Source organism: Gekko japonicus, unplaced genomic scaffold, assembly GCF_001447785.1.
Source record: "Gekko japonicus isolate JY-2015 unplaced genomic scaffold, Gekko_japonicus_V1.1 scaffold554, whole genome shotgun sequence".
Lineage (NCBI taxonomy): Eukaryota > Metazoa > Chordata > Lepidosauria > Squamata > Gekkonidae > Gekko > Gekko japonicus.
In genome coordinates this window covers 702,374-715,947 of record NW_015171520.1, presented here as the reverse complement: position 1 = coordinate 715,947, position 13,574 = coordinate 702,374, and the positions used below count along the sequence as shown (strand labels likewise).

Sequence of the window (13,574 nt, the reverse complement as noted above, 5' to 3'; positions counted from 1 at the left end):
TGTTCAAGGCAAGCTGTCTCATGCCTTTTCCACACATCAAGGGTGAATGTGGAGGAAAGGCAGAGAGGGGTAAAGCTGGATATGTTCAAGAACAGCTATCTTCCTCACCTTTTAAAATTGCCCATGAACATCCAGTCTAACTTGAAAGTTTTCGTACTATGGCTGGAGCACTGTGTGGTCCCAACTTTGAGTGTTGCCTTGATGGATTAAAACCGATACAAAGGTTTCGATGTGTGAGTATTAAAAAACTCTTCAACAGACGGATTTTGAACCTGAATTTAACGTTGGGCATGGGTTGGGGGGGGGGGGGGGGGGGGTTGGAGGGAGCAGTGTTGATGGCTATTGCTAATTGAGCCAGCAAAGGGATGAGGGCCTTTCTTCCTGTCCTGGGAACCTCGAACCCACTCCATGCTATTATGCCTCAGATGAGCAAATCCGCTTAACTTTTTATTTGTTTCATTTATACCCCCGTTTTGCCCGCAGTCAGGACTCAAAGTAGCCTTCAACATCTGCTCCTTCTCCACTTTTGTCCTCACGACAACCCAGGGACGAAGGTTAAGCTGAGAGTGGGTCACCAGGGTCAGCCACTCAGGGTCACCCAAGCAAGCTTCCATGACAGAGCAGTGATTCGAACCCAGATCTCCCAGATTCTAGTTCACCACCCTGACCACTACACCACACTGGCTGACGTGGGAGCCTTGGCACAGTCAGGAGTCCCAGATGTTTACACGTGGGTATACATCTTCCACCCTTCAGAATATTGTAGCCAGGCAGATGTAATTTTGGTATACACAAAGCAACCACATCTGTTTTGCTGAGCGGCCTGCTCTTTCCTCTTCACCATGCTGCAGTTCCCATTCTCCGCTACACGTGGAAAAACAGAGCAGTAAGAGAAGATGACACCCCAGATCCAGGTTTGCTCACCCAGTCTTTACTAGCAGATGAACATTTAATATGTTACTTTACACTGAAAGACTAAAAGAGTGGATTTTTTGGTCTGCACAGTCAATGCTGCCAGCAGAGATGAATTCAGTCCTCTCCATCATCCCCAAATGGGAGAAAAGCAGCTAATTTTGCTGGCCAGAAAACAAATTTAGGCTGGGGGCCTTTTTCTTTCTTTAAAAAAAACAAAAACGACCAAGGCAATAAATCTTCATAAGACTGGTTCAGATGTTCAAAACCTTCTGCCTTGGTAGACCACAGAGTAGACCCATGGGGAGAACTCAGTACATGAACTGGATGAGGTCACAGAAATGTTGAAGCTTCTGCTACAATCACGGCAGGATATGTCCAGCCCCTGTGGATTATGGGGATTCTGCAGGTGGCTTGGACCATATCTGCAGATGGCAAAGACTGTCTGTGATGCTCTCCATGTGAACGCACCCTGAGGGGATGGTCAGGGCACACGGCATGGAGAATAGTGTGAATGTGACATCCAAAGAGGAGGACAAACAACATATGACTATGCTGTGGCACAACAGTGACCCTTAGAGGCCAGATGAGGGTGCTGCATCTGGCACAGGCCACAATGCCTGCAGCAGCAAAGACTGGTGTGGAATATTACTGGAGAGAAACAGTCCTTCCCCGGGAGCTCTATGACTTCTCATGTATGTCAAGTGCACTGATACTTTTCGGTCGTTTGTGATCCTTACTGACCAAATCAAGTCAGTGTGCAGGCCCCACCAGCAAGCTCCATCGCAGAAACGAGATTTAAAAATTGGCCTCTCATAACTTCATGAACCTTCCCAATGTCATTTGTCAGCTCACAGCTTCCTAAGGTCCTGTAATAAAAATGCTGCAAGGTCCTGTTACTCAGTTCCATCGGCCGATGATCCTCATCTCGCAGCCATCTTTTGAAAGGTTTCTGTGGCCTGTTTTACCTGTTCCAGCTCTAAATGTAGAGAGGAAATCTGCAAGTAAAAGGAGAACATCTGGATGGGGTAGCACTTGGAACGAATGGAAGGAAGGGAAATTGGGCAGGTGTTAGTGTGAATTTACCCACAAGTGAATTCCTCGGATTTCCAGGATTCCATGTGCATTCCTTTCTTTAATTTTGGGATCACTGAGGCAGGCAATGGCAAACCAACTCTGAACATCTCTTGCCTTGAAAACTCTACAGGGTCTCCATAAGTCGGCTGCAACTTGATGGCACTGCCCACCACTACCATGTTCCTATAGTATTAACTGGTGGTAGAAATGGCTGTCAGGTTGCAGCTGACCTAAGGCAACCCCAAGGGGTTTTCAAGGCAAGAGAGGAACAGAAGGGGTTTTCCATGGCCTGCATCTGTGTGGCAACCCAGGACGTCCTTGGTGGTCTCCCATCTGAGTACCGACCAAGGCTGACCCTGCTTAGCTTTGGAGATGTGATGAGATCAGTCTAGTCTGGCCCACCGAGGTCACAGTATAGTATTAATACCTAATAGTATGAACTGGTCTCTTTAAGCAGGAGACCTCGGCAGAAAACTTAACATAGGAAAAACAAAGTTGCACTTACCTGTAACTGTTGTTCATCATTGTGTATTCAGTGGAGGCACACACATGGGACTCCACACCCGCAAGCTGGATGCGGAGAATAGATTTGCAAGCCTCCAGCAATTTTTAGAACTAGGAGCACTCTGTCTCTCCCCTCTGATGGAGCCAAGAGTGGGAACTTTCCCGCCCAAATGGTCATGTGAGGGAAGCGAGGAGAGCGCTCCTCCCTCAGACCTCTCTTTGCTGCTGTGGAGCTCTGGAAATCTATTCTCCGCTTCTGGCCTGCACATGTGCAGTCCCACGTGTGCCTGCACTGAAGACATGACAATGAACTGTAGTTACTTATACACACACCATACCTTTCAGAGTGCTGAAATTCACTGACTTCATGAAGCTTACCATTATATTATCTGTCCTAATAAAGCTGTCTTACTGTCAGACTGCTGGGTCTACCTAGTGCTGTATTTTCTACTGTTATGGGCAACCGTTCTCCAGGGTTTCAAGCCGAGATCTTCCTCAGTTCTGCTCCCAGACAGCCAGTTTGCAAAGAATTCACTTTTCACTAACCTTTAAAAACCTAAAATATATTTGCCATGCAGTGTGCCACTCAGACAGTGCAATCCTGAGCACAATCTACTTATTTCAATGGACGCAGAAGGACGTAACTCTGTTTAGCATTACACTGTAAAGTTCTCTAATTGACAGCCTCCCCCCCCCCCATCCCAAGAAACTATCTAAAATGGAAATTTTAATTTAAGGAAAGAAATCATGAAGCAGATTTTTGTTGTACTGGAATCCTAAATGCTGGGGGAATCGACCTTCTTTTGAACCAAGTATAAATATTTTGAATGATCTGTATACTATTTTTTGCTGACTCTTCAAAGAACATACTCTCTCAAAGACAGTTGGTACCTTTTGCTGGAGGCGTGCTTTGGCTTTCAGGGAGACCTGCTCCTGGTATCTGGCCCCTTGAACCCTTATGGTGAGGCCTGTCAGCTGCTGCTCCAGTTTCTGTTGCTCAGATCTCAGTTTAAGGAGCTCCTTTTGAGGGTCGACCAGTCCCTGTGGTAAGAGAAGAACCCCAGATGGCCTGGTTAAGCACATAATGTAGATAATCTCATCCTGCCTCTGGTTCCTCCTTATCACCTTTTTTTCTTGTCCATGGGTCATTTCATTACCTTTCCCACAGAGCTTGACCAATCTAGTCTATCCTCTTGTCCATCTGAGACTAGCCAATGCTCATTCCCTGAAAGGAAGTCCATAATTGTCCCACACTGTGTTTCTTCTGGTCACTGTTTTCCCGTGGCCTTCTCGTGAACCATTCTGGCCTTGAACCCAGAGAGGCCCCAATGTGGGTCTTACCTGAAGATCTACGTAGATATCGGTGTGGTTGTTTGCCTTTGCGGCTACGCAGCCCACAGGTAGTTCTGCTTTCTCCGGATCAAGGAAGAATCTCAGAGAACCAGCGAAAGACAGAGTCTGCAATGGCTCCTGGTAGTTCTCATACACCTCACGAACAGCCAACTCTGGGCAGACCACATATGCTGGAGGGGGAAAAGAGATGGAAATATAACATCTCTGTTCTTAGACAGTAAAGGCTATTAAGCCAGGTGGCCACGGGAGGTAGCCTGTCATACTCTGTAGAGAGCACGATGGGACAACTTATTTCTGTCACCGGCTGAGTCTTGAAGTATAACAACAACATCTTCACACGTACCTCTAATGTTCAGTAAGCAGGGGTCATTTCCTGTGGGAGCGCACAGGAGCGGAGCTCCGGCAGTAAGGAGCCCAGGGGGCGGGCACGTGCAACAAGCCCCACCCCCTGCTCCCAGCAGCCCTCAGTCAGGCCACAAGGAGCAAGAAGCAGCCAGGTAAGTTGCAGAGACCCCCTGGCCCGCCTTCAGGTACAAGCTCTCCCTCCTCTGTGAGGGCAGATCTGCATGCCCCCCCCCCATAGCTAGCAATCCAAAGCAGTCCAGTGGCACCTTTAAGACCAAGTTTTATTCAGGTACAAGCTCTCCCTCCTCTGTGAGGGCAGATCTGCACATTCCCCCCCCCCCGCTAGCAATCCAAAACAGTCAAGTGGAGCCTGTGTGGTGGGTGTTGCCTTCTAACACTTCCAGTGATGTCAGGGGGTGTGGCATATGCAAATAAGTTATTCTAATAAGTTATGCTAATGAGCTCCTGCACCTCTTTTTCTATGAAATGACCCCTGACAGTAAGACCATGTAGATCTCAAAAGGCAAATTGCCACTCTCCCGAAAGGCAGATTACCTCCCAAAACTGGGATATGCTGGTTATCAGGATGATAAAGGAAACATGTCCTGCCATTTTGAGAGAGCAAAATACTGCAACAAGGGGACAATGGGTATGCCAGCTGCCTTCCTTGTTCATAAAAAGACTTCTCCCAATATAAAAGCAGCCACGGCAAAAGAGGAAGCCCATGAAGGGTTTTTCCTTTACCGAGAACTCTATGTAAAAAAGCCCTGTAATTCTTTGATAACAAATTTGTTCTTATGAATGCATCCCCCTGTGTGCTGAAAGTGTCACGCAGTCCTGGGTGAAGGAGCTTAAATTTTCAGAAGCTCCACAGTGGTGCACATTTCTAAGAACAAATAAGCACTGATAAATCGATTTCTCACTTTGTGGAGTAAAAGCTCCCCATTACAAAAAGTGTGTGCATATTTATTCCAATTAGTTACAAGAATATTATCATCAACCCCATGACCATGGTATAAAAATAAGGCAGTGGGCACACCTTCTACACAGGAGTGATAACACTGAAACAACTACTAGACGGTGCAAGAATCCAAGGGTGGAGGAGAATACGCATCCTTTCGCACTGACAGGTGCAAGGCAATCTATACCACCTCTATGTAGGACAAAGTAAAAGTCTATCAGGAAATGGTTCCATTGACTCACAAGTACTTTCAGTAAGACTTCCCATCCCAGTTGAAAATGAAACAATCCCCCCTCCCCTGCCATAGCAAACACCTGAAGAGGACTCACTTATTGGCCGAGCTTTGGTAAGCTGGTATTTTGACCTCAGATAGCGCACTGCTTTGATGATTTCCTGTACTAACAGGAAGTTTGCCTCTTCCTCAGGATGACTCCAGTGAGCCTGGAAAAGGAATGGGGGATAGGGGGGAAAGGACCACATTAATCAATTTATTTTTCCTAGGTCAGAAGAGTAGGATAGAATACAAAACTAGACCTTACTGCCCTGACCCGGATAGCCCAGGCAACCCTGCTCTTGTCAGATCTCGGAAGCTAAGTAGGGTCCGACTGTGGTTAGTACTTGGATGGGAGACTTCCCTGGAATACCAAGTCGGGAGGACAGAGGCAGGCTTATTCAGCCACCTCTCGGAATATCCTCCAGGCCCCCAGTAGGGGTCAGTCACCAGAAGTCAACGTGACTTCCGGGTGCACACACACAACCCCTCACACACACACACACACAAAAAACCTAGACCTTATTGAAGTATGACCAGGACAGGAAATGTACCATTGGCTGTGTCTTCTCCAAGAAGCAAAGATATACACGGCCAGCTTGAAAAGGGCTGGCCTGTGAAGGACCTAACTGAGTCTTGAATTGTTCTGAAGACCTGAAAACCAATTCCAAAGGACTCACCAGATACTCGGTGTTGGGGTATCTTGCCACACAGATGCTGGGAGGGGATGCTGTGTCCACCTTGGGAAGCCGCTGCCACAACTCCTCTGTCAGGTAGGGCATGAATGGAGACAGGAGGCGCAGGGCCAAGTCCGTGCAGCTGTACAAGGTCTGGCGGGTCGAGAGGAGACGAGCCGGATCCCTACTGGATAATATGGGTTTAATGGACTCCTGTTCAGGAGGAAAGAGTAATTATTACCATTCCCCAAATCTGTAAGTCCGCATAACCTTACCAAAAACACGCCATACTTACCGCAATCTTTCCTATGGAGAAGTCTCACAAATACCCTCAAATTCCTAGTTTTCATTATGCACATACAGCAAAATCAATGTGTACGTCATGTGACAGAGCAGTCTTATCACATTTTTATCCCACCCTTCTTCCAAGGCGCTCAGGATGACTCGTTTTCCTCCATTTTATTCTCACAACAGCCCTATGAAAGTAGGCCTTGCCCCTCCAGCCACCCCCCACCCCCCAGAAAAAAGCTGTCACGTGTTCCCAAGGGCCCAGGAGAGGGACTTTATTTTCTGCGAGCTGAGAGCAGAGGCTGCTGGGATTCTGAATCCATAGCAGCAAGTAGTAGGAAGCTCACCATGTAGACACTGCAGAAATCATGCAGCCAGAAAATATGGACGGCGGTGGTGACGAAATGCAGCTCAAATTTTTCAAACCGCTGGGTGCATTCTTGCGCTGTGTGATAGAGGCGGCTAAGGATCCACCGGTCCATGGGAGAACTGGGGAAGAACTGGAGGAGGTGGTAAAGTACAGGCATCATTTATCTACTTTGTACATAGTTTTTTTTTAAAAAAAAAATGTGTAATTTTCCTTGAATCTCAGCAAGCCTCAAGGCAGATTAGAAACTTTTTTAAAAAATGCAACAGAAAACAATATAATACAACAATCAATGCAACAAAACACAATGACCAGAGCTTTGACTTTAAAAAAACTGTTTGATTTTCCTCTTCCTAAACCCATCCCAAAAACCCCTCCCCCCCAGTCCTGGAATAGGAATCATGCCCAGCAAAAGGCACAAGGCAGAATCCGTGCTGGCAAAGAACCAGTAAATTACTACTTAAAACTCTTCAGCTCTCTTTTGTTCTGAGCACTACATTTTTAGTTTACAGTAGTGTTGTACATGTTAACAAAACACAATATTCCAACACATTTTTCAGTACTTGTGTCTGACACTTGCTTTCTAGGGTGTGCATTTAAAGGACAGTGCAAAGTAAAACCTAAGATAGATACTGAGGCTATACAGGGCTTTCTATAGTCTGAGATACAAAGTTCAAGTCCAGTGGCACCTTTAAGACCAACAAAGTTTTATTCACGGTATAAGCTTTTGCACGCAAGCACACTTCCACGCATCCACTGTATCTGAGGAAGCGTGCTTGCACGCAAAAGCTCATACCTTGAATAAAACTTCGTTGGTCTTAAAGGTGTCCCTGCGTTCTGCTGCTTCAGATCAACACAGCTACCCCACCTGAATCTATATTCTGAGATGACACTGAAAATCTCCAAGGAAAAAGATTGCCTAAATGCCCTGGGTGGGTGAGAAGGCGGCAGGGTGTAGCCCGATCTTGGCAAATCTCAGATGCTAAACAGGGTCAGTACTTGGATGGGAGACTACCAAGGGAAGGCGCTGCAGAGGAAGGCAATGGCGAACCACTTCTGCTTCTCGTCTGCCTTGAAAACCCCTTGCTGGAGTCTCCACAGGTCAGTTGCGACTTGACCATGCTTTTGTAACTGCCCTGGTATCAGTGTGCTCCATGGATGCTCTTACAACCACCAAAACGTCCCTATAGTTTAAACTTCTTTGCCTATCCAGAAGAAGGAGACTGAACTGTTCCTCATTAGAATATACATATTAACGACTTCCGGTAATGGTGCTGTGACGTGGAGCAGCTTTTCAAATCACTCTGGAGCCGCCCACTCCTCCACTGCTCACTTGGAGCCCCCCCCCCGAATTTGGGGGGGCCCCGCTCGTTCCCCTGGAGGGGGAAGGAGTTACAGGGGGCTTGTTTCCCCCCCCCCACATACGGCAAATGCGGGGGTGTGGTGGTTACTGCCCTGAAGCTAGAGCGACGGACGGAGCAAGGCATGGTCGCCATGCCTTGCCTAACAGCGACCTCCGTTTTAACTTTCTGGTTTTTTGGATTCTTAATGTATACGGCAATACTGGGACTCTGTGAGTACGCATGTTTCTAATTCTATCTATAGCCAAGACCTCAGATTTTGGATAAAGCTACCCCGAGTCGGTGTGCCCAAGATAGAGGTGATTAGCGGCCAGACAAGGAATGAGGGAAAGATTGACGTTTTTTCTTCTTTGTTTACGGAGTCAAAAAACATTGTTGATAAGGACTGACAACGAAGCCAGATACCCTAAATGGAGATTAAAAGCTTTAGATGGTGTTTAAAAGCTTCAAATTAAAAGCTGCATCACTTGAGCTGAAATTAACTGTGTAACAAAAACGGCGCTTGCAGAGGGAAATGAGGAGGATGTGTTGGATGATAACATACTTGTGGGAGAATTAACCGTTGAGCAGCTTTTGAAACTACTTAGAGAAGGAAAACAGAAGGGAATACAAAAAGGGTTTGAAGAGGCTTGTGCGAATATAACTGAAAAACGGCAGAGTACACAACCGGATATCGAAATTAAGGAAGAACAGATACAGTCCAAACAGAGTGTTGGGGAGGAACAAGTTTGCTATTCTAAGGAGTTGATGATACTCCGTCCCTCTCCACTATAGGAGTGGAAAAAGAGACAATGAGATCATCCTATATAAAGACAGACCTAATCAAAATGAATATGCAGAGAACCTCTTGTAAAGAAGGGATAAAGGGGATAAAAAAGAAGCTAAAACGACGAGTCTGGAAGTTTAAGATGGAAAATAGAATACTGGATATAGCATGGCTGAAACACAGAGGGGGGAGTCTAGAAGTTAACTCACACACATATAAAGAAAGAAGACATCGGGACTCCTTGATACAAAAATGCAAGCTACAAATCTTCAGGGGGAAAATCAAGTTATTTGAAGGATGAAAGATTATTTTTGCTGATTTATGCTTAATTGAAATTATGAACTCTGGGTTTCTGTTATGATGTGACATTGAAGATATGGTATTAGGACATTGAAAATTGTGAAAAGTTAGATATTGCGTTATAGAGAAGGAAAGCTAGATATAGATTTATAGAGAAGGGGGGGAAATTAACTTTGATGAAGAGTTAAATGTTATTTTTGTTGATTTATGCCTATTTGGAAAAATGAAATTATGGTTTTTTTGTTTTGTTGTAATATAGATGTATGAAGTAATTGTTAGGTTATTTGTTCACTATGATGTTTTTACCCTTTAATTTGACTTTATACAAGGGAAAATCTCTGAGGCATGTATTTTATAAATTGCTGGAAAAGGGGGAAAAAACAGGGTTGAGTAATAACTGAAATAGTTTGGATAAAAAAGATTGATATTTTGATGTATAGATAGAAAATAATTTGAAATTATGGTCCTGAAGGATAATATTGATTAATAGGAGGTGGAAGGGATTGGAAACGTTTATTTCTGGTTGATGTAAGTCTATTTGGAAAAAATAAGAATACAATCATAGTTACAATAAGATATTGACAAAGGAAGTTGGAAATATATGGATAAGAAACTTGCAGAGTAACGAAAGGGGATAAATAGTGGTTAATGATTATTTGAGAAGTTGTGAAAACTTTATCTAGAAAGAAAAATGTCTGTTTTGAATTGTAAAGGTTAATTGGGGTATATCAAGTTAAATCTTAAAAGATGGTTCTTATGAATATGCAAGCTCAGTTGTAATATTGCTAAGAACCAGTTGTATCGCCGTATACAGAAAATATTGGAAGTGTACGTTTATATTTGTTTTTGTGTTTATGTGGTGTGTGTCCATTATTCCTAAAAATTCAATAAAAATATTATTTAAAAAAATAGAACACACAAATTAACATGGAGAAGTGTGAGGAATTGGAGTGATAGGAAACACATAAAGATCATGCTGGTAAGTTTTCTAAACTTCAGACTAACAGCAACGAGTGCTTCCATTTAAGATTAAGTACAGCCTTTTTTGTCAGGACACCTCTGTCTTGCAGTATCTCTGTCACTTGGTAGGAAGACAGTGCAGTCCTTAAGCCTCCTGTATGTACACACAGAGAGAGAGAGAGAGAGAGAGAGAGAGTCAGTTACCTCCTCTGGCGTCAGTGGGGTGAACCCTTCTCCCAGGGCTGCCAACGTGAATTTCATGGCATTCAAGACCTTGTTGCAGAAACGACTGGCATTCTCCACTGCAGCCACATCCAAGTTAATGCCATCACCTGGGGGTGGGGATATGTTCAAGTCTTGTTTTGCAAATCACCCCCAACCCTGTCATAAGACTAAACTGGAAACAAGAAGCCTTGGACAAAAGCCCCTGTTGACCATCGCTGGATAGTTTCCTTGTTTCTACTTAAAATTATTTATATTTTTATCCCACTCCCCTTCCAAAGGGTTCAGTATGGCATGCATGACTCTCCCCTTCCCTCTTTTACTCTAACAACCATGTTGGTAGAGAGGTCTGTTGTCACCCAAGAAGCTACACAGCACAGTGAGGATGTGAATTCTGGTCTGCTTGGTTCTAGAGTCAGTGTGGTGTAGTGGTTGGAGTCTGGCAGATCTAGGCTTGAATCCCCACTCTGCCACAGAAGCTTGCTGGGTGACCTTGGGCCAGTCAGATAACTTTCAACCTAGCCTACCTGAGACGGTTGTTGTGAGGCTAAAATGGAGAAGAGGAGAATGATGGAAGGCACGCTGGGGCCCCGTTGGAGAGAAAGGCAGGGTATACATAAAGTAAGCGAACAAATAAATACGTTAACCACGGCATCCCATCGGAATGCTCATGACTGCCTTTTCGAGGTAGGGGACAATGAAAAAGGGCAACGTGCACTTAGCCTCCTTCCCAGCAAGCTTCATAACCCGGGTTCAAATCTCTCCCAGTGCAATGAAGCTTGGGCCAATCACTTAAGCTCAGCCTTAATCTACCTCACAGGATTGCTGTGGTGATAAAACAAAGACCTTTTTCGCTGACCTAATTACCTTGGGATAGAAATGTACTAAACAAATACAATAAATACACAGAAGCTGTGCTACTGCCAGTGCTCCCTTGGGAATGGAGGAACACATGACCCTTGGACCATCAAAGTCAGGACTGTCTACTCAGACCAGCAACAGCTCTCCAGGGTCCCAGGCAGAAGCCCTTCACATCACCTCCTACCTGAGCCTTTCAACTGGAGATGCCGGGGATTGAACCTGGGACCTTCTGCATGCCAAGCAGATGCTCTGCCACTGAGCCACAGCCCCTGCCACCTAAAAGAGCCCAGATGCTATTTACTTCTCACCTTGTGTGGAATAAGAGCAGAGGGCAAACCTTAGAGCATCAGTGCCAAGCTCAGGGATCCCTCCAGGAAAATCTTGCTGCTGCAAAGGGGTAGAGAAAGGAAGATGTTAGAACAGTTGTGGAAGGCACAGGAATAAACAGAAACTGTTTTCAAAGGGGAGAGAACACACCTGGCCTTCCATAGCAATGGCCACCTCCCTTGGGTCCAAGTTGCTCTTTTGCAGCTTCTCTTGAAGGTCCTGGAAAGGGAAGGCAGATTTAGTAAGTGAAAGAGCCTGAAAGGGAGGGGAGTGGACACTAGACTTCAAGGTCTTCTCCCCACTGACCAGATAAGCAAGTTTCCTTTCCATTCTCACTAAGCCAGGGGTACAGGGCACATGCAGAATCGGTTCTGAATTTGCCAGTGAGAATCCCTGCTCTGGAGTGTTTTTAAAATCAGGTTTCTAGCCCTTATGGTTGTGGCAACATCTTAGAAAAAAGATGCCTAAAATCCAAAGTGGGCAACTGAATACAGTCTACTGATTTAAAGACTGGAAATACACAACATATGAATATGAGCTGATCTATACACACAGCACAGTCATGCCACTTGTCTGTTCTTTCTAGACTGTACCATTCCAAATTTTGTATCTGCATGGGAAAAAATCATGTTATCTGAAAGGTCCCCCATGGGGGGAAACCATCCTTGTCAGTGTTCCCTGTAAGCTGAGTGAGTGTGAGCTAGCTCACAGTTTTTTAGCCTCCGGCTCACACATTTTTGTCTTAGCTTCAGGAAGGATGGCTCCAGAGCAAACTAATTTATGCAGCAGCCAAATCACTCAGTCACCACTTTAATGCCAGTAGCTCACAAAGTAGATTTTTTGCTCACAAGATGCCACAGCTTAGAGGGAGCATTGATCCGTGTACACAGAAAATTACCATGCCAAGAGGGAAGGCTAGCTCCAGCCTCTTTCCTTATATGAGCAAACTTTTTTCTTTCAATGGGAGAACTCAGACATGAGATCCTCTCTCCCACTTGCGATCTGAAGTGTTTAAGATCAAGAAAGAATGTACCATGTGATGATGATTCTGTCTGTATAAAATCAACTCAAAGTCTATGCCCATATGACTGTGGCAAGGGTGTTGGGGGAGGAATGGAGAGGTCAGCTCTACTGTTATAAAAACCATGGATTTCTAAGCACAGGGATCTTTCTTTGCATGCTGTAGGGTGGGTGTCAAGTGCCTTGAGGGGAAAATGGAAAGCCCCGTCTTCTGAAACAGAAGTACCTGCAAAGAGGCCCCATGAATAACATCCAAGGGGTCAATCACATTCCCTAGAGATTTACTCATCTTCCTCCCATGAGCATCACGAACCATCGGGTGAAGGAAAACCTGAGGAAGAGAGATAGACAGACAGAAGCAAACATGGATCTGCCAGTAACCTTAATCCTGATCTGTAATCACACCTCACTGCTATCAAAGTTAACAGTGGGACATTTTTCTGAGTTAACGTGCACAGGATTGGGTTGTAAGCTACTTTGGCGTACAGTTAGAATAACTTTTTTTAAAATGCATTAAACAAATCCCTCAGCCTGTGTTAAGAGGAGGAACCCTGTATGTATTGGGAATCTCCTAGAGAAGCCAAAAGAACGTGCCCACTTAACAGAGAGTCATTCTACCTGAGGCCGAAGAAATGGACTGAGAAACAGTTTTAAAGGGGCTTTAACCACTAGGGTGCTTTGGAGGGCCTACGTGGTGGAAAACTTGGGTGTCAATTTAAATAAGTACAGCATAACTACCCAGGAGGAATTACGTGCCATAAATCACAAGAATTAAAAGAATCTCCTCATCTAGGACTATATTTATGATTCAGGGGGACAGGAAAGGCGAACACATAGAATACAAACAGAACTGAGTAAAATAGCAAGGACTAGTTCATAAACAAATAAGAGGTGAATTGTGAGGGACAAAATATAATTATCTGCTTTGGGGATGGGTTCAGTATAGCTAAAATTAAGTGGTGGCACAGGTTAGAAAGTATGTTACGCTTGTATGTCCACAGT

At 44.9% G+C, this 13,574-nt stretch overlaps 1 protein-coding gene across 1 annotated transcript in view; it reads right to left on the bottom strand.

Annotated features, from left to right (window-relative positions):
• Window positions 1-1,080: 1,080 nt before the first annotated feature.
• The window catches only part of VARS2 (valyl-tRNA synthetase 2, mitochondrial), a 37,321-nt gene continuing 24,827 nt past the window's right edge, over window positions 1,081-13,574 (bottom strand). Inside the window, exons 21-30 of the mRNA XM_015419428.1 lie at window positions 12,799-12,903; window positions 11,703-11,771; window positions 11,534-11,612; window positions 10,347-10,474; window positions 6,736-6,888; window positions 6,104-6,313; window positions 5,482-5,593; window positions 3,835-4,016; window positions 3,385-3,534; window positions 1,081-1,910 (exon numbers count right to left, since the gene is read on the bottom strand). Of these exons, the coding sequence (XP_015274914.1) occupies window positions 1,836-1,910; window positions 3,385-3,534; window positions 3,835-4,016; window positions 5,482-5,593; window positions 6,104-6,313; window positions 6,736-6,888; window positions 10,347-10,474; window positions 11,534-11,612; window positions 11,703-11,771; window positions 12,799-12,903 (1,263 nt within the window). The 3' untranslated portion in view covers window positions 1,081-1,835. The remainder of the gene's footprint in view (window positions 1,911-3,384; window positions 3,535-3,834; window positions 4,017-5,481; window positions 5,594-6,103; window positions 6,314-6,735; window positions 6,889-10,346; window positions 10,475-11,533; window positions 11,613-11,702; window positions 11,772-12,798; window positions 12,904-13,574) is intronic.